We start from the raw sequence: 21795 nt of genomic DNA, 5'->3' as shown, positions 1-21795 counted from the left end.
TCCATTGTTTTAATTAAAAACATAAACACACAGAGAACTAATATTTAAAACTATAAACCAAGAAAAGTTTCTGGAAACAAAAAGCTTAATTAATGTATCAAAAGGGCCCATAAAGTAACTGGGAAAACCAATACACAGAGATCTACTCTAAAACATATCTTGGTAAAATGATTTAATTCAGTTCAGTCGCTCAGTCGTGTCCAACACTTTGTGACCCCATGGACTGCAGCATGCCAGGCCTCCCTGTCTATCACCAACTCCTGGAGTCCACCCAAACCCATGTCCATTGTGTTGGTGATGCCATCCAACAATCTCATCCTCTGTCATTCCCCTTCTTCTCCTGCCCTCAATCTTTCCCAGCATCAGAAAGTGAAAGCGAAGTTGCTCAGTCATGTCTGACTCTTTGGGACCCCATGGACTGTAGCCGACCAGGCTCCTCAGTCCATGGGATTTTCCAGGCATGGATACTGGAGAGGGTAGCCTTTCCCTTCTCCAGAGGATCTTTCCAACCCAGGGATTGAACCTAAGTCTTCCACATTGCAGGTGGATTCTTTACCAGCTAAGCCACAAGAGAAGCCCACTTATGGCAAAGTGGGAATAAAATGGCTGGATTTACACTCCCAGTGTAGGCAGGATAAATAAAGTAACAACTTAAAAACAAACCTGCTACTAGAGGACCTCTCTCATGGTCCAGTGGTCGAGAATCCACCTCCCTATGCATGATATGTGTTTGATCCATGGTCTGGAAACTAAGATTCCACATGCTGGAGGGCAGCTGAGCCCCCATGTCACAACTACTGAAACCTGTGCAACCTAGAACCTGTGCTCCACAAGAGAAGCTACTGCAGTGAAAAACCCACACACCACAACTAAAGAGTAGCCTATAGGCAGCAGCTTCTGCTTCTGTTAGGTCCCTACCATTTCTGCCCTTTATTGAACCCATCTTTGCATGAAATGTTCCCTTGGTAGCTCTAATTTTCTTGAAGAGATCTAGGGTCTTTCCCATTCTGTTGTTTTCCTCTATTTCTTTTCATTGATCGCTGAGGAAGGCTTTCTTCTCTCTCTTTGCTATTCTTTGGAATTCTGCATTCAAATGGGTATATCTTTCCTTTTCTTCTTTGCTTTTCGCTTCTCTTCTTTTCACCGCTATTTGTAAGGCTTCCTCAGACAGCCATTTTGCTTTTTTGCATTTCTTTTTCTTGGGGATGGTCATGATTCCTGTCTCCTGTACAATATCATGAACCTCCATCCATAGTTCATCAGGCACTCTATCAGATCTAGTCACTTAAATCTATTTCTCACTTCCACTGTATAGTCATAAGGGATTTGATTTAGGTCATACTTGAATGGTCTAGTGGTTTTCCCCACTTTCTCCAAATTAGTATGAATATCAATAACCTCAGATATGCAGATCTACCACACACTTATGGCAGAAAATGAAGAACTAAAGGGCCTCTTGATGAAAGTGAAAGAGGAGAGTGAAAAAGTTGGCTTAAAGCTCACCATTCAGAAAACTAAGATCATGGCATCTGGTCCCATCACTTCATGGGAAATAGATGGGGAAACAGTGGAAACAGTGGCTGCCTTTATTTCTCTGGGCTCCAAAATCACTGCAGATGGTGATTGCAGCCATAAAATTAAAAGACGCTCACTCCTTAAAAGGAAAGTTATGACCAACCTAGATAGCATATTCAAAAGCAGAGACATTACTTGGTCAACAAAGGTCCATCTGGTCAAGGCTATGGTTTCTCCAGTGGTCATATATGGATGTGAAAGTTGGACTGTGAAGAAAGTCGAGTGCTCAAGAATTGATGCTTTTGAACTGTGGTTGTGGAGAAGACTCTTGAGAGTCCCTTGGACTGCAAGGAGATCCAACTAGTCCATCCTAAAGGAGATCAGTCCTGGGTATTCATTGGAAGGACTGATGTTGAAGCTGAAACTCCAATATTTTGACCACCTGATGCAAAGAGCTGACTCATATGAAAAGACCCTGATGCTGGGAAAGATTGAGGGCAGGAGAAGGGGACAACAGAAGATGAGATGGTTGGATAGCATCACCGACTCAATGGACATGGGTTTGGGTGGACTCTGGGAGTTGGTGATGGACATGGAGGCCTGGTGTGCTGCGGTTCATGGGGTAGCAGAGTCGGACTTGACTGAGCGACTGAACTGAACTGAACTGATAGGCGGCAGCAAAGACCCAGCGTCACCAAAAATAAATAAATAACCTACTATAACCTAAATAAACTTCAATATAACCACACGTCTACTATAATGGCTTAAAAAAAATTTTACAACTAATGAAGCCCAAATGGTGGCATGTAATAGAACAGCTGGAATTATCTACGTTGCCTTTGGGAATATATTATGGTATAATCACTCTGGAAAACAATGCGGCTACTTCTTTTAAAGTCATCCATACACATTCATATGGGGCTTCCCAGGTGACACTGGTGGTAAAGAACCCAACTGCCAATGCAGGAGACTCAAGAGGCACAGGTTTGATCCCTGGGTTGGGAAGATCCCCTGGAGGAGGGCGTGGCAATCCACTCCAGTATCCTTGCCTAGAGAATCCCATGAACAGAAGAGCCTGCTGGGCTATGTTCCATAGGGTCACAAAGAGTTGGATACCACTGAAGCAATTTAGCACACATACACGTTCACATAACCTGAGAATTCCATGCCTAGTTATTTACCCAGAAGTTAAAATATATACAAAAACCTGTACGTAAGTGTTTCTACACCCTCATTCATAATTGTCAAAAACTGGAAACAATACAAATATCTATCTAGAAGTAAACAGGAAAGAAACTGCAATAGTTTTCAGTGGACTACTACCTATCATTAAAGAGTAATGAACTACTAACGAACTACAGCATGGATCAACCTCAGAAATATGCTAAGTAAAGGAAACCAGACACAAAGAGTAAAAACCTGTAAGTCCATTTATATGGCATCGCTAAAAATGTAAAAAAAAAAAAAGGCAGAAATCATTGCCTCGGTGAGAGAAGGGGACTGACTGAGGATGATAGAAATGCTCTATGTCTTGTGGTGCTGGTTATACAATTTACATGTGTAAATACACATCACACTATACATTTAAGAAGATGATTTTATTGTTTGTAAATTATATTTCAATAAATCTAACCTTAAAAAAGCAGGCACACTTTTAAAGGCTTTTAATATATATTTCCAAATTGCACTTCCATTAACTTGATTTCAACTCCTACTCTCGTTTAATTTACATTCCCACTGGCATTCTACAAGTGCCTGTACCCTCATCAGCCTGAATGTCATCAGATCATTATTTTAGACTTTTCCTATTTGCTAAGTTCTTTTGAAATGTTGCCTCATTGTTTTGATTTGTACATCTCTCAGTTGTTAGTGATGGGGAACTTTTTTTCATCTATTTCTCAAACAGTTCTATTTCTTCTATGTTGTTCATTCTTTTTAATCATTGTTTTAAGAAACTATTTGTTGTTTTTTATTTTATTAATTTTTCAAGAACTTGCTATATATCCTAAAGTTTATCTGTCATAAATACTTCTCAGCTTTTCATTTGCCTTTCCTTTTCCAACTTTTTAAAATATACAGACACCTTAAAATTTGAAATTTCTCCATATTTTCTAAGATTTTAGGGGTATTTTTATTAAGAAATTTCTCTCTTCACGTACAGTTCAGTTAAACACCCAGCTAAATGCTATTTTTTTAATATGCTCCATTTTTTAACTTTTTAAATCTCTGCTGATGCACTGGCTGTTAGCGACATGTGGCTTATAAATTTAAATCAATTAAAATTAAGCTTCCTCCCTAGGTTTCTTCTAGATGTACAGTGTCAGGTCTTCCATTTAAGTCTTTGAACAATTTTGAGCTTATTCTTATATATGGTATAAGAATCCAAGTCTACTCTTTTGCATGTATATATCCCATTTTCCCACCACCATTTATTGATGAAACTCTCGTTGCCCCATTGAATATTCCTGGCACCCTTGCCAAAGATTAACTGATCATATATGCATTACTCTCAGTTCTGTTCCATTGCACTGGGTCTGCTTTTATCCCAATAGTATACTGCTTTGATTACTAGAGCACAGCAATATAGTTTGAATCATGAAGTATAATGCCTCCAGATTTGTTCTTTCTCCAGAGTGCTTTGGCTTTTCAGGGTCTTTTTTGCTTCCATATACATTTGAGGACTTGGTTTTTATTTCTGTGAAAAATATCACTGGACCTTTGGGAAGGACTGCACTGAATCTGTAGACTGCTTTGGGTTCAGTTCAGTTCAGTTCAGTTGCTCAGTTGTGTCAAACTCTTTGCAACCCCATGAACTGCAGCACGCCAGGCCTCCATGTCCATCACCAACTCCCGGAGTTCACCCAAACTCATGTGCATGCTTTGGGTAGTACAGACATTTTAACAATGTTAATTCTTCCAATCCATGAGCACTGGTTTTAGCAATGATTTTTCGCAACTGAAACCAAAGGCATAGGTAACAAAACCAAAAATATACAAGTAGGACTACATCAAATGAAACTGATCCCTCAGAGCCAAGGAAATCATCAACAAAAGGAAAAGGCAACCGATGGGATGGGAGAGAATACCTGCAAGCCACATATCTGCTAAGGGTTAACATCCAAAATATACAAGAACCCATAAAACTCACTTGCAAGGCAAAATAACTCAATTAAAACACAGACAAGGGAACCTAGAGAGACAGTTTTTCCAAAGAAGACATACAAATGGCCAATAAGTGTATGAAAAAATGCTCAACATTATTAATTATCAGGGAAACGAAAAATCAAAACCATAATGAGACATCACCTCATACCTGTTAGAAGGCTATTAGAGACAGCAAATGTTAGTGAGGGTTTGGAGAAAAGGGAGCCCCTGTACAACTGTGGGTGGGAATGTAAACTGGTACAGTCACTACGGAAAACAGTACGTGTGTGCATGCGTGTGTGCTCAGTCATCTCTGATCCTTGCAACCCCATGGGCTGCAGCCCACCAGGCTCCTTTGTCCATGGAATTTCCCAGGAAAGAATATCGGAGTGGATTGCCATTTCCTACTCCAAGAGATCTTCCTGACCCAGGATCAAACCTGCATCTCTTGAGTCTCCTGCACTAGCAGGTGCATTCTTTACCCACAGTGCCACCTGGGAAGCACAGAAAACAGTATGGAGCGTCTTCAGAAAAAAAAACCCAAACATTAAAAACCGAATTACTATATGATCCAGCAAACTACTTCTGGATATATAGCCAAAGGAAATGAAATCATTGTCTTGAAGAAATACCTGTATTCCCCTGTTATTGCAGCATTATTAAAAGTAGCCAAGACATATAAATAACCTTAGTGTCTACTGATGGATAAATAGATAAAGAAAATGTGCTAAATATATGCACAATCAGTCATAAAAAGGATAGAAATACACCACTTGCAACAACATGGATGAACCCAGAGGACATAATGCTAAGTGAAACAAGGCAAGACACACTGAAAGACAATACTGCATGATCTCACTAACATGTGAAATATACAAAAAGTAACTTATAGAACCAGAGTGTAGAACAGTAGTGCCAGGGGCTGGTGGGGGAGGGAGCTGGAAGAAATGGAGAGATATTGGTCAAAGAGTATAAACTTTTAGTTAGAAGATGAGTTAGGTTCTGGGGATCTAATGCCCAACATGGTGACTACTTCAAATCTGCTAAAAGAGTACATCTTATGTGTTCTCACCATAAAACAAAACAAAAAGCAACTATGTGAAGTGATCAGTGTGTTAATTTGATTAATCATTTCACAGTACATACATATAATAAATCATCACTTTGCATACCTTAAAAAATTCATGTTGTGCAACTTAAACATATGCAATTTTTGTCAATTAAACCTCAATAAAGCTGGGGAATACCGGACCACCTGACCTGCTTCTTGAGAAACCAATATGCAGGTCAGGAAGCAACAGTTAGAACTGGACATGGAACAACAGACTGGTTCCAAATAGGAAATGGAGTACATCAAGGCTGTATATTGTCACCCTATTAACTTATATGCAGAGTACATCATGAGAAATGCTGGGTTGGAGGAAGCACAAGCTGGAATTAAGATTGCCGGGAGAAATATCAATGACCTCAGATATGCAGACGACACCACCCTTATGGCAGAAAGTGAAGAGGAACTAAAAAGTCTCTTGATGAAAGTAAAAGAGGAGAGTGAAAAAGTTGGCTTAAAGCTCAACATTCAGAAAACGAAGATCATGGCATCATGTCTCATCACTTCACGGCAAATAGATGGGAAACAGTGGAAACGGTTTCAGACTTTATTTGGGGGGGCTCCAAAATCGCTGCAGATGGTGATTGCAACCATGAAATTAAAAGACACTTACTCCTTGGAACGAAAGTTATGATCAACCTAGATAGCATATTAAAAAGCAGAGACATTACTTTGCCAACAAGGTCCATCTAGTCAAGGCTATGGTTTTTCCAGTGGTCATGTATGGATGTGAGAGTTGGACTGTGAAGAAAGCTGAGTGCCGAAGAATTGGTACTTCTGAACTGTGGTTGTGGAGAAGACTCTTGAGAGTCCCTTGGACTGCAAGGAGATCCAACGAGTCCATTCTAAAGAAGATCAGTCCTGGGTGTTCACTGGAAGGACTGATGCTGGAAAAGACCCTGATGCTGGGAGGGATTGGAGACAGGAGGAGAAGGGGACGACCGAGGATGAGATGGCAGGATGGTATCACCGACTCGATGGACATGAGTTTGAATAAACTCTGGGAGTTGGTGATGGACAGGGAGGCCTGGCGCGCTGCAATTCATGGGGTCGCAGAATCAGACACAACTGAGTGACTGAACTGAACTGAACTGACTGAAAGCTGGGGAACAAAGTAAGATGAAAAATATCACTAATTAGAATTAAGTTAAATTTTAAATTCAGTTCTTCAGTCACACTAGTTACACTATTTCAGAATATTTTTAGAGCAGTTTCAAATTCAATTTTACTAAATTTATAGCAAGGTAGGTAAAACTGAGCAGCAAGTTACAGTAAGTTCTCACAAAGCATTCTTCCCTCCTCCCAAATACAGCCTTCCTCACTATCAACATCCCACACCACAGTATCACATCCATTACAATGGAAGAATCTACAATGATGCAACATTATCACTAAAAGTCTACAATTTACAGTAGGGTTCACTTTTGGTGGGAATATGCTATGAGTTTTGACAAATGTAAAATGACATCTATCCATGATTGTTTTGCTTCCCTGAAGTCCTCTGTACTCCACCTGTTCATCCCTCCCTTCCCTCTAACTCTTGGCAATCACTGACCTTTTTGGTGTCTTCATAGATTTGCCTTTTCCAAAAGTTAAATAATTTGAATTACAGAGATTTTCAGTTAGTAATACACATGTAAGCTTCCTTCATGTCTTTTCATGCCTTAACTGCTCATTTCTTTTTAACGCTAAGTAATACTGAATTGTCTAGATGAACTAGTTTATTTATCTATTAAAGGACATCTTGGTTGCTTCAAGTTTTGGCAACTTTGACTAAAGCTGCTATAAACATCTCATGTAGGTATTTGTGTGGATATAAGTTTTCAACTTCTTTGTGTAAATACCAATGAATTCAACTGCCAGATCATATGTTATAACATGTTCAGTTTTGTAAGACACTGCCCAGTTGTCTTCCACAGTGGCCATCCCACCAGCAGTGAATTAGAGTTCCTCCTGCCCCACGTCCTCATCAGCACTGACATTGTACTAGCCACATTTCAAGTGCTTAATAGCCCATGTGGCTAATGGCTACCACACTGAACAGTAACATATAGGATATTTCCATCTTCACAGAAAGTTATATTGGGAAAGTAGCTCTATTAAAAACTTAATTGTTTATACAGTGGAAGAGGAACCAAGGTGACAGCTTTTATTTTTCTCTGTATAAACCCATCCCTTCTCTCATTTAATTTTGTTAGTTCTTTGTTTATACTTGCTCAGAAGTTCAAATCCTTACCCAGCTACTATGTGACCATTAACAAATTATTTAATACCCCCCACCAAGTAGATGAAGCACAAGCTCGAATCAAGATTGCTGGAAGAAATATCAATAACCTCAGATATGCAGATGATACCACACTTATGGCAGAAAGTGAAGAAGAACTAAAGAGCCTCTTGATGAAAGTGAAAGAGGAGAGTGAAAAAGTTGGCTTAAAGCTCAACATTCAGAAAACTAAGATCATGGCATCTGGTCCCATCACTTCATAGCAAATAGATGGGGAAACAATGGAAACACTGACAAACTTTATTTTCTTGGGCTCCAAAATCACTGACGATGGTGACTGCAGCCATGAAACTAAAAGACGCTTTCTCCTTGGAAGAAAAGCTATCAGCCTAGTTGGCATATTAAAAAGCAAAGACATTACTTTGTGAACAAAGGTCCATCTAGTCAAAGATATGGTTTTTCCAGTAGTCATGTACAGATGTGAGAGCTGGACTATAAGAAAGCTGAGCACTGAAGAACTGATACTTTTGAACTGTGGTGTTGGAGAAGACACTTGAGAATCTCTTGGACTGCAAAAAGATCAAACCAGTCAATCCTAAAGGAAATTAGTCCTGAATATTCATTGGAAGGACTGATGCTGAAGCTGAAACTCCAATCCTTTGGCCACCTGATGCAAAGACTGACTCACTGGAAAAGATCCTGATACTGGGAGGGACTGAGGGCAGGAGAAGGGGACGACAGAGGATGAGATGGTTGCATGGCATCACCGACTTGATGGACATGAGCTTGAGTAAGCTCTGGGAATTGGTGATGTACAGGGAAGCCTGGCGTGCTGCAGTCCATCAGGTCACATAGAGTTGGAGACGACTGAGTGACTGAACTGAACTGAACCAAATCTCAGTTTCCTCATATTATTTCAAAAAGTGAAAGTTGTTCAGTTGTGTCTGACTCTGCAACCCCACTGACTAGCCTGCCAGGCTCCTCTGTCAATGGACTTCTCCAGGCAAGAATACTGGAGTGGGTTGCCATTTCCTTCTCCAGGGGATCTTCCCAACCCAGGGATTGAAGCTGAAATCTTTTGCGCTGCAGGCAGATTCTTTACCATTTGGGCCACCAGGGAAGCCCTACTTATTAATTTAATGCATTAAATTAGATAAGCAAGATAAGATAAATTATAACACTCATCATGTTAAGTCCTCATTTGCAAACTCTTCCCAGTTAGGAGTTTGTTTTCTGAATGTCTGTGTCAGTATGGTACTTTGAGGATCCTTACTGAAGGCAACAGCTTAATACTGTATTTACCCGATCTGGATTTCTGTAGCCCAAGAGTAGATTTGCCGCTTTTATATCACCGTGAACATATTCATTTTCATGTATATATTCTAGTACATCCAACTGTGAAAAGAAATATATACAGTTATATTGATGTCAATTTAGAACTCATGATCAATCTGAACATTTTGAATAGAAAATAACACTTTTTTTTTTCATGTTAACAATTACAAAGTGATGTATTTCCCAACTGCATTTATCTATTCTAAAATTATCACATGTTCTGGTCACGCATCCTGAGGAAAAGTTGCATAAAAGGATTCTTGAACACCAAATGTTTTAATGTTTTAAGGGCACCTGTGATAGAAAAGAAGCCAAGATTCAGCAATACCTATGCTACACTCCCAACAGTCTGATGCCCAAATCTTCTGTCCAAAGAGAAGAAACATAGCAAAATCGGAGAACTGAAGTGAAATAATCATGACGCCCACTCAGCAACTCCTCACTCAAGCAATAATTATTAAGTAAATTTTGAGGCCCCCAGAACAAAACACCATGTCCATTACCACAGAGAAAGCCATTCTCCCTCTGTAGAGCAACAGAAAACATCTATGCTTCCTCTCTGAAGCCCTTGAGACTTGCATGTTACCTACACCTAGTGCTCAAAAAACATCTGCTGGCTGGCTAGAGGATGAGTGGGAAAATTAATGAATTCTATTTGCCACATCCCAACCTGGCAGTAGTCGTCACATTCTATCTAAAATGGAAAAAATAAAATGAAGCTTAGGCAAACCAAACACCAATAAGACAAATATGTGGTACAAACAAAATGTGTGCATGGGTGCTGGTAAGATTTCATTGCTTCCTATTTGGCAAAGTATATACTGATATTATTCACTGCCACATTAATGACTGCCACCATCTCAAACTCATAATAAAAACTTTATAGCACCCCCTTATCACATGTGTGATTTTCATAAAAATAACTGACAAAAGAGAGGTTATTCTTATAGCAATGCAAGCTTGTCCTGGTATGTAAAACAAAGCTGTGAGGGGGAAAAAAAAAAATCAGTAGAACCAAAGCCTAATTGAGTTTGTAGTGCCAAACACAGCACATTCTGTCACTTACAGAGCCCACTGTTATCAATTTCACCAAAATAGCATCTACTCTCAATAACTGACATTTCTAGGGCAATAATCCTTCATTCTCTGATAATTCCACAAAGGGCAACAACTTGTATGTCGTAACAAGTAAATAATCTGAAAATGGAGCATGGGAAATAAGTCATTCTTTCTTACCATTCGGATACCTAGCTGCAAGACAGTTGACTTTTTAAAAGTACCATTCTGGTCTGAGATCTTCTGCAAATCTATTCCCAGTCTTTCCATTACCATAAATCTGTAACTATAAGAAGGAGAAGTCAAAAGGAGATGTTAAAACGGCAATGCAGAAACTGTCCATTTATGAATTTGAAACAACAGAAAAATGCCCCCAACCTAACAGTGAAGAATGATCCAATCTGAACTAACTGAGAATGAATGTATATTAATAATCTTGGCCTTTTGCAGTATTTACTTTGCAGATAGTTTCTGAGTAGAAGAGCAAGCTGTGCCGAGCCACTTACATGGTCTTAGATCATGAAAAGAGGAGTCTTTCTAAATTAGTCTTGAACTTAATTTATTTTGATTCTACTACCTTCTTGATGTGTGCTCTTTGTCCTCTCTTTCAATTACTGGAAGCTGGCTGCTATGTCTTTTTGACACTCAAGCAGCCAACAGAGAGACCTACATAGTGAGGAAGTGAGGCCTGCCAACAATCATGAGTGAATTTAGAATCAGATCTTCTTAGGCCTGCCAATAGCCACATGAGTGAGCTTCCTCAGTCAAGATGACTATAGCCAGAAGACATCTGACTACATCCTCATGAGAAGTCCTGAGCCAGAACTATCTAGGAAAGCCATTTTTACATAGATAACTGACCCACAGAAACTAAGATAATATTAGTTTGTCATTATAAGCCACTACATTTGAGGTAACTAGCTATATAGCTACAAATAACTAACAGACCACATAAGAAATAGTTACAGGACAATATCTGATGATAGTAATTCCATTTTACCTTTTTCCCTGGAATTCAGTAATGCCAGATCCATAAAACAGAGGAATTCCCAAATAATCAAGCTTTTTGAGTTCTATCCATTTTTTGACTGTAAAGACAAATTTAACAGGAAAAAATATATATATTTTTAGAAAGGTATTTCTTACATTTGTGTTGATGCTTAAACTTATTTAGCTAACAAATAGACATTAGACCTTCCTAAAAATATTTTTTTAAATCAAATATATCTAGCTAATAGTTTCAAATTTTATTTATTGCAATAATTAACAGACAATATTAAATACATAATACAGATTTCTAACATTTAAAAAGTCATAATCACTATACTCAATACTCTAATAATCTATATGGAAAAAGAATCTAAAGAAAGTACAGAAGAAACTAATACAATATTGTATAATAACTATATTCCAAAAATAAATAAATAAATAAATAGAATATGCAACAAAAACAAAAATAGTCAGTCATAAAATTCACTGATATCATTTATTGCTTCTCACCCTATTAGCTAAGATCAAGTGTAGCATGGGGGCTTCTCAGGTGGGACAGTAGTAAAGAATCTGTCTGCAATGCAGGAGACACAAGAGACACAGGTTCGATCCCTGAGTCAGGAAGATCCCCTGGAGCAGAAAATGGCAACCCACTACAGTATTCATGCCTGAAAAATTCCATGGACAAAGGAGCTTGGTGGGCTAGTCCATGGGGTTCTCAGTCGGACACGACTGAGCAGCTGAGGACACACTATTTATCCAAATGTTTCTATCCATTAACAAAATTCATTCCCTTATAGGCTTGTTAAATTTTTAAATTAAAAAAAAAATATGACAACTACCAAAGGAGCAGTAGAAAGACAGCTTTTTCTTTCTTATTACTAAAAACCTAAAACCAGAGTAGCAAAAAAAAAAAAAAAAAAAAAGGGGGGGGCTTCACTGGTCACTCAGTGGGAAAGAATCCACTTGCCAATGCAGCAGACACAGGTTCAATCCCTGGTCCAGGAAGATTGCACATTATCGCAGAGCAACTGAGCCCCTGCCTCACAACTACTGAGCCCATGCACCCCAGAGCTTATGTTCAGCAACAAGAGAAACCACCATAATGTGCACAGCAAATAGAGATAGCCCCCACTCCTACAATTAGAGAAAAGCCCAAGTAGCAACAAAGACCTGGCAGAGCCAAAGTAAGATGTTTTTTGAAAACAGAAATTGGTCAGGAGAATCATCTTACTCTGAGACTATATTGTACAGAAACTATTTTGATTAAATTTTGTTAAAAAAAAAAAACACAACAAATTCACTTAAATAATCAGGCAGCTTATTTAATTTTTCACTTTTCTACCAAATATGCTTAATGTTTAAGACAGCTCTACTGATAAACAATGAAGTTTAATGGATTCTATTTGTCACTCTGACATAGTTTAAGCAGTTAGTAAAGACTACAGTCTTGATGTTCAGAAGGTTTTATTAAAGAAAACAAAGTTAATTATTGAGGTGAGACTCATCATTCTTTTTCCTAAACATAATGTAAATGACCTTGATTATATAGGCATTACTCATATCAATTTCCTTCAAGCTTTACAAATCCATCTGTATCATATTGTTTTTACAAAACACTTTTATTCTTCTTAGCCTTTCTCATATTTATTTCATAGTCTAATCCTCTAACTGGTAGTTCTTACATCTGATATTCAGCTCCAATTAATTTCCCAACATACAAATTTTCAACATTTTTAACTTATTTTCTAAATCATCTTAATGTTTATTATCATTTTCATACGGTTTGGCCTAATCTATTGTATGGTCATTCCTTTAATTTATAATCTACTGCCCATTTTAATGTCTTTTCTTTATATCCTTTCTTGCCAAATGGTTTTTTGCAAAAGAAATAATTTCATCCTATCTTTTACACCTGAAGAACTCTCGGTGGCTTCGATCAACAATCCAACATTTTATGTAAGGTAACAAATAACTTCGATTTGAAATATATAACCCATTATGTACATAATATCACTATTTATATACCTCTGTCATTTTTACATAACAATTAACTGATCATTTTACAATAAAAATTTCCAATTGAAAAAAATTTTCCATAAGGCCAGAAAAAGACAAAAATATTGACTCCCCCTTAGCAAACATACATATGGAAGTAGCTTACTTTACTTATTTTACTTACTACAGTCTTTTTTTGCTGCTCTTTGATAAAATTTAAGTTCTGAAAATAATGGGCCATTTTCTTGATATTCCTATAAAAGAAAAGAACAATTGATTTTATTAGAAAAAAAATTTTAAAGATGGAATTGGTACTTCAAATGTGGAAATACAAGTATACATATATAATAAATAATAGTACCTGAATCATAAAAATCTCAAGATTTTCTCACTAAATAAAGAATCTAATTTTTAACATTTTGTAATGCTATCACTATACAGTCTTACACATGAAAGCAGTCTTCTTATGGAAAGAACTTACTAAAAACACAAAATTGTACACATACACAGACACTCATGTGTACTAACATGCAAAACAGGGTGGATACACTGCAAACTACCTTGGTGGTTCATTCATACATGATACTTTACTGAGTTTCTCCTATATTTCATTAATTATACTAGGCACAGGGGATGCAATCACAAATAAAACCTCATTCCTGCCATATGGACTTCACCATCTAGAACAGAGAGGAAAAGAGGAGAAGGTAGATATCTAGATAAGACACAAGGATGATAAATGTCAATGAAGAAGAACAAAATTCCCTACTCTTTAAATTTTTATAATGTAAAATTATACAATAATGTTTGTTGTATTGATCATAAAATCATGAAGACTAAGATGAAAAACATTTTTACAAAAATGAAATAAAGCAGAAAATAAAAAAGTCAAATGTATGTGAAACATCAATTTAAGAGCAATACTTACCACTTTTATTACATGTCTTGCATCTTTATCTGGTTTATTTGTGGGGAAAGCTGCAAAACAAAGACAGTGAGGGGAAAAAAAATGGTTGTTTCCAATTCCTGATTGTTTACTACGTCCCAGACACTGTGCTAAGAACCTCTTATGGTACCACCTCTGTTTTATACAAGATCCTTCTTAAGGTTTAACAAGTTGAATAATCTGCTCACTAAGTAGCAGACTGGGGACTGAAATTCAAATCTGACACCATAGCCTACACTCTTTACCATAAACCATATTCAAATATGCAAACATGGAAACCAGTAGATTATATTGATCACATAGATCCAAATGCAGGGGAAACTATTTTCTAGACATATAGCATTAAACCCCAAAATGATATACAGTATAATCTATTCACTCCATTTTGCTAAATTAAAATCTATGATAATTCAAAGTGAAAACTGATTCATCTTAAGTAGAAACTTCAAAACAACTTTTACTTGGCAAAATTCTAAAGTAAATCCAGTTTGAAAGAGAATAAAGTAAAAACAAGTTGACTGCAACTATGAAATTAAAAGACGCTTACTCCTTGGAATGAAAGTTATGACCAACCTAGATAGCATATTCAAAAGCAGAGACATTACTTTGCCAACAAAGGTCCGTCTAGTTAAGGCTATGGTTTTTCCCGTAGTCATGTATGGATGTGAGAGTTAGACTGTGAAGAAAGCTGAGCGCCGAAGAATTGATGTTTTTGTTTTTTTTTTTTCTTTAGATATGTTACTGAATTGTGGTGTTGGAGAAGACTCTTGAGAGTCCCTTGGACTGCAAGGAGATCCAACCAGTCCATTCTAAAGGAGATCAGTCCTGGGTGTTCTTTGGAGGGACTGATGCTAAAGTTGAAACTTCAATACTCTGGCCACCTCATGTGAAGAGTTGACTCACTGGAAAAGACCTTGATGCTGGGAGGGATTGGGGGCAGGAGGAGAAGGGGACAACAGAGGATGAGATGGCTGGATGGCATCACCAACTCAACGGACTTGAGTTTGAGTGAACTCCGGGAGTTGGTGATGGACAGGGAGGCCTGGCGTGCTGCATTCATGGGGTCGCAAAGAGTCAGAGACGACTGAGCGAGTGAACTGAACTGAATGGTCTTTGCTTCCTGAGGTAGAAGCTGGTAGAGACTTCCTGCTTCTATTCTGAAAGCAAGTTGCCAGAACAGCAAAACATAAGAAACATAAAAGCCCAAAAGGAAACCGAGAGTTTTAATTCGATTCGATATGTAACTTATTACATTGAAAGTGGGGGAAAAAATATCCAACTAGTCCAATGTCTTACTCTTTGCTGATTTCAATCCATATACGTTTACCACTTTATAATCTGAATCTTCTCTTCATATGATTTCACATGAACATAATCATGTGTTGACACAACACTTGAATCATCCCCACACTTGTCATTTGATAGCTATACAATATTCTCTATAAACTTTCAAGTCAGATTATACTGGAGGGCCTAAATTCAAAATCAATTGACCAGAAGGCTCATGGAGATGGACAGTGAACAAATAAATTGTCCTAGTGATCAAGGAGGTCTCATTACAATAATCAGTTAATTAATTAAACAATTCTACTGTTAACCAAAACACATTCTAGGTAGTGAAATTAAATAATGACAGAAAACAGACAAAGTATCTGCTTTCATAGTCTAATGGAGAAATCAGACATTCATCAAATACTCACAGAAAAGTGTAAAACCAATTATATAAGTGTTACAGGGAGAGGAAGATGGCACAATGAGGTAGATGGTGTAATTTAACTTATATAAAAGGGAACACTTGAACAAGCATAGTTGGAGAGATAGTAAAGGGCTAGATGAAAATCTAGCTAAGAATTTCTGTCCATAAAAAGTTTTAAAAGCTTAAGGTATCGTTTAGGACAGAAGTGAAGTGAAGTTGCTTAGTCGTGTCCGACTCTTTGCAACCCCATGGACTGTAGTCTACCAGGCTCCTCATCCATGGGATTCTCCAGGCAAGAATACTGGAGTGGGTTGCCATTTCCTTCTCCAGGGGATCTTCCTGACTTAGGGATTGAACCTGGGTCTCCCACATTGCAGGCAGATGCTTTCACCTCTGAGCCACCAGGGAAGCCCAGGAAACACATAATTAGATTTGCATCCTGAACAGATCAATACACTATAGTGTGGAAAGCAGGCTGAAGGGGAACCAGAGTAGATACACACAGATCAGTAAGGATTTAATTTTGATAGATTAGAAAAGGGAGGACTGTAGATTAGATTCAAGTATCAATGGCAGATAAAGAAAAGTAAGTAGATTCCAGAGATTCCACAAGGTGAAACTGATAGGACTTAATCATGGAGGGAAAGGTATACAGTTTGGTAGGTTACAGCTGACAGATCTATTGGAAGTTGAAAAGAATGATCAAGCATGGACAGTGACAGTATTGAAAGTAGTCACCTAACAACAAAGAAACAAAGATAAATAAAGCAAAAATCAGAATAAATACAAGGGAAAATTCTTAAAAATATAATCATAGTGAGACATATTAATGTTTCTCTGAGAAAATTTTATCAAGTGCTGAAACTATAAGAATAGGAGCATGTTGAATGATGTCATTAATAATTTAAATATAGATTTCTATTTATATTAATTTATATTAATCTTTTATCTATCCTCTGTGAATTGTAACTTGTATCATTAAAAATATTCATCTGTTTCATTTAAAAATAAATAAAATTTAATAAAAAAAAAAGTAGTTTCACATCTTCATTTAAATTTCTGAAGGGGTGTCTGATGACCTGAAAAGGCATGCATTGTACACATACATGGTATTTGCCTTCCTAGCATCTCTTTTCTAGCCATTGGAAACTTTCTCTGATTTTTCCTTTGAGGAACCCAACCTCAAACTATCTATGTAGACCTAGAAGGGCTGTGATCATAGTGTATCCTCCCTTACATTCCAGAGCTGGGCACATGACCAAGCCTGGCGATCTGCAATGTACAAGCCCACTGGCCACCATAACTAGTTCAGAAAGAGCAAAGTGCTCAACTAGGTAGAAAAGTCTTCCCTAGCAGTTGATGTAACTAAGTAACACAAGACAGATGATAAACTTTTAGGATACCAAAATCTTAGAAATATCAGTGATCGCTTTTCTCCGGTAAATGGAAAATAAAGCCTGAAAATAAAATTCAGAACTGAGAAAAGTAGGGTTAAGGCAGAGAGAGAGAAAAGAGCCTTAGTGACACTGCATAAGCCCTGGAGTACTTATACCTAAAAGCCAAAAACGTCCTGTACTTCTCACTCACAGTTAATAAATCTCCCTTTTGACTAAATTCATTTGAGATTCTGAAATGGGCAACGAAAGACTTACACAGACTGCAACAATTGAGTGTTCCATACGTAAGATTATTTTAAAGGTACTGTGTCATAGTTTAATGGGCAGTGTCAGGCATTACATATAAAGCAGATCTTCAGTTCAGTTCAGTCACTCAGTCATATCCGACTCTTTGCGACCCCATGAATTGCAGCATGCCAGGCCTCCCTGTCCATCACCAACTCCCAGAGGTCACTCAAACTTTCATCCATAGAGTAGATCTTACATAAACAAAAATAACAATTCATGAGGAAGATAATTATGAACTTTCAAGCATCTAATAGAGACTTAGGGTTTCCCAGGTGGCGCTAATGGTAAAAAAGCTGCTTGCCAATGCAGGAGACATAAGAGACACGAGTTCAATCCCTGGGTCAGAAAGATTCCCTGGAGGCAGGCATGGCCACTCTCTCCAGTATTCTTGCCTGGAGAATTCCATGGACAGAGGAGCCTGGTGGGCCACAGTATATAGGGCTGCAAAGCATCGAACATGACTGAAGCTACTTAGCAGCACACACAGTGGAGACTTAATATACATATATAAAATTATGATGTACATTATAATCAATAACATCTTTGATTTTTTTAAAATGTCAATAATAATAATAAATTTGAGTAGATTAAGCTCACCAGCTAAAGAAAGAAACTTTAAGGTTGTCAAAAAATAAACAAATGTATACTATTTATAAGACAACTAAAACCTAGTGATGCAGAGAAATAAAATAAAAAGATAAGAAACAAATTAGCTGAAATTAGCTGAAAGAAAGCTGGAAAAATCATGGAAGATTTTAATACAATTTCATAATGTATAGGCAACCAACAAGAATAAATTGAAACAATACAATTAACAGTTTTTATCTAAAGTCCACATTAAAAAAAAAAGAATATATTTTCTTTTCAACCTGACATAAAACATTTTTTAACTGCCCATACTTTTACCAAGAAAGCAGGCTTCATCACCAATCAAAAGACAGGGTGATTGAATGGATAAAAAAATAAAAAGGACCCAACTATATGACATCTACAAGAGATTTGTTTCTGGTTCAAAGACACACAAGATTGAAAGTGAAGGGGTGGAAAAAGATGTTCTATGTAAATGGAAACCAAAGAAAGCAAAGGAAACTACACTTATGTCAAACAAAATGTATTTTAAACGAAAAACTGTAACAAGAAACAAGTAAGATCATTATATAATGATAAAGGGATCACTTCATCAAAAGGATATCACAATTGTAAATATCTATGTACCCAAGATAGGTGAACCTAAATATGTAAAGCAAATATTAACAGATCTAAAAGGGGGAATAGCAATAAAATAGTATAGGGCTTTAATACCGTACTTTCAACAATGGATAGATCACCCAGATAGGAAATCAATGGGGAAATAATGGATGTAAACTAAACATTATATAAGAGAAATCTAATAGACATACACAGAAGAGTCCAACAACAGCAGCAGAATACATTCTTCTTAAGTACACAGGAAAGGTATTTTCAGGCTAGATCATGTTAGGTGATGAAGCAAGTTGTAACAAAATTAAGAAAAATGAAATCATATAAAGTATTATCAAGTGCCTTTTTGGACCACAATGATACAAAACTAGATATCAATTACAAGAGAAAACTAGCAAATTCACAAATATATGGAAACTGGAACAATATACTCTTGAACAATCACTGGCTCAAAGAAGAACTTTTCAAAAATCAAGAAATAACTTGAGACAAATGAAAATGGAAACAAAACATATCGGTACTTGTGGGTTACAGTTCTAAGAAGGAATTTTGTAACAATAAAGTTTCATACTATGAAAAATGAAAAACCCTAACTTTACATATCAAAGAACTAGAAAAAGGAAGCTCAACATTAGTAGAAAAAGGAAATAAAGACCAGAATGGAAATAAATGAAACAGAACTAGAAAGACAATGGAAAAGATCAGTTCAGACAAAGACTACATGAAAATTACAGACCAGTATCTCTAATGAACATACATGCAAAAATACTCAACAAATCATTAGCAAATTGAATACAACAGTACATTAAAGAATCATATACCATGATCAACTGGGATTTATTTTGGGGATCCAAGGATGGTTCAATATGCAAATCAATTAACATGATAAGCTACATTAACAAAATGAAGGATAGAAACCTCAAGATCATTTTAATAGATGCAGAAAAAACACTTGACAAATTCAAAATCCTTTCACGATCAAAAATTCTCAAAAACTGAGTAATGAAAGATCATACCCAAACCTAACAAAGGCTAATTATGAGAAACCCACATCCAACATCATACCCAAGTAAAAAGCTGAAAGCTTTTCTCTTAAGATCAGGAACAAGACAAGGAACTCTTGCAACTTTTATTCAACATAGTACTGAAAGTCCTAGCCAGTGAAGTCAGGCAATAAAAAGAAATAAAAGACATCCAAATTGGGAAGAAAGAAAGTAAAATTATCTGTTTGTAGATGACACCTATGGATAAAATCCTTATGACTCCAGCATACAAACAATAGAGTCAAAAAGAATCCATTACTTATGAATATATTTAACCAAGTATATGAAAACTGTGTACACAGAGGACTTTAAAACACTGACGAAAGAAAACACAATGAATGGAACGATATCATGTGCTCATGGATCAAAAGAATTAATAGTGTTAAAATATGCAAACTAGTCAAACAATATACAGATTCAATGTAATCTCTACCAAAATTCTAGTGGTATTTTTCATAGAAATTGTTTTAAAATCTACATGGAACCACAAAACATCCTGAATAGCCAAAGTACACACAGCAAGGAAAACAAAGCTGGAAGCATCACATCCCCTGATTTCAAACCAGATTACAAAGCTGTAATAATCAAAACAGGATGGTACTGGTATAAAAGCAGACATGAATCAAGGGTATAGAACAGACAGCCCAGAAATAAACCTATAAATTCATGGTCAATTAATTGACAATGAAGTCAGGAATACACAGTGGGGAAAGGACAGGCTCTTCAGTAAATGGTGCTAGGAACACTAGACAGCCACATGCAAAACAATTAAACTGGACCCCTATGTTATCTTGTATACAAAAATCAACTCAGAATGGATTTAAAGACTTGTGAGTAAGACCTAAAATCATAAAAGATCTAGAAGAAAACATAGGGGGTAGGTTCCTTCATATTTGTCTTGGTAATGACTCTTTTGGATCTAACACCAAAAACAAAGGCAATAAAAGCAAAAATATTTACACAGGTGGGACTAACTAAAAAACTAAAAACTTCTGCATAGCAAAGGAAACCATCAACAAAATTAGAACACAGCCTATGGAATAATAAAAGATTTGCAAATCACATATCCAATATCAAAACATACAAAAATGATACAACTCAATAGCAAGAAAAGATAAATAACCCAATTTTTAAATGGATAAAGGCTATTTTTAATAGATTTTTTCCAAAGAAAACATTCAAATGGCAATAGGTGCATGAAATAGTGCTCAACATAACTGATTACCAGGGAAATGCAAATTAAACCATGAGATATTACCTCATACCTGTTAGCATGGCTATTATCAAAAAGACAAGTAGTAACAAACGCTGGTAAGGATGTAGAGAAAACGAAACCCTTTGAAGGAATATAAACTTGTATAACCACTATGGAAAACAGTGCGGAGGTTCTTCAGAAAATTAAAAATAGAACTATCATGTGATCTAGCAATTCCACTTCTGGATATATTCAAAGGAAACAAAAGCTGGTTTGAAACAGTTATATAATGTATGATTTCAACTATATGCCATTCTGAAACAGAGGGCAGAGGGATAAATAAGTAGAACACAGGAGAAACTTCAGGCAGAGAAACTACTCTGCATGATACTATAATGGTCGATACATGACATCATGCATTTGTCAAAACCCATAAAACTGTACTATATAAGTGAACACTAATGTAAATGATGGACTTTAGTTAATAAATTGTAACAAAACCACCACACTAATTCAAGACATCAATGCCAAAATTACACAAAACTGGGACCTATCTGATAAAGACTTCAAAGAAACTATAATAAAAATGTTCCAGAAAGTAACAGCAAACACTTTTGGAATAAATGGAAAAGTCAGATTAGTGCAGCAAAGACATAGAAT

At 36.7% G+C, this 21795-nt stretch overlaps 1 protein-coding gene across 4 annotated transcripts in view; it reads right to left on the bottom strand.

Annotated features, from left to right (window-relative positions):
• VRK2 (vaccinia related kinase 2) overlaps window positions 1–21795 on the bottom strand; it is a 99158-nt gene that overhangs the window by 55168 nt on the left and 22195 nt on the right. For all 4 annotated transcript variants that reach the window (XM_018055275.1, XM_018055273.1, XM_018055272.1 and 1 more), the window contains 5 exons: window positions 14299–14348; window positions 13555–13624; window positions 11383–11470; window positions 10563–10668; window positions 9294–9386 (listed from right to left, as the gene is read on the bottom strand). In XM_018055275.1, coding sequence (XP_017910764.1) covers window positions 9294–9386; window positions 10563–10668; window positions 11383–11470; window positions 13555–13624; window positions 14299–14348 — 407 coding nt within the window. The remainder of the gene's footprint in view (window positions 1–9293; window positions 9387–10562; window positions 10669–11382; window positions 11471–13554; window positions 13625–14298; window positions 14349–21795) is intronic.

The sequence above is a fragment of the Capra hircus genome, chromosome 11, assembly GCF_001704415.2.
Source record: "Capra hircus breed San Clemente chromosome 11, ASM170441v1, whole genome shotgun sequence".
Lineage (NCBI taxonomy): Eukaryota > Metazoa > Chordata > Mammalia > Artiodactyla > Bovidae > Capra > Capra hircus.
Note: the sequence above shows the minus strand (reverse complement) of the source record. Positions and strands in the feature narration are given on the sequence as shown.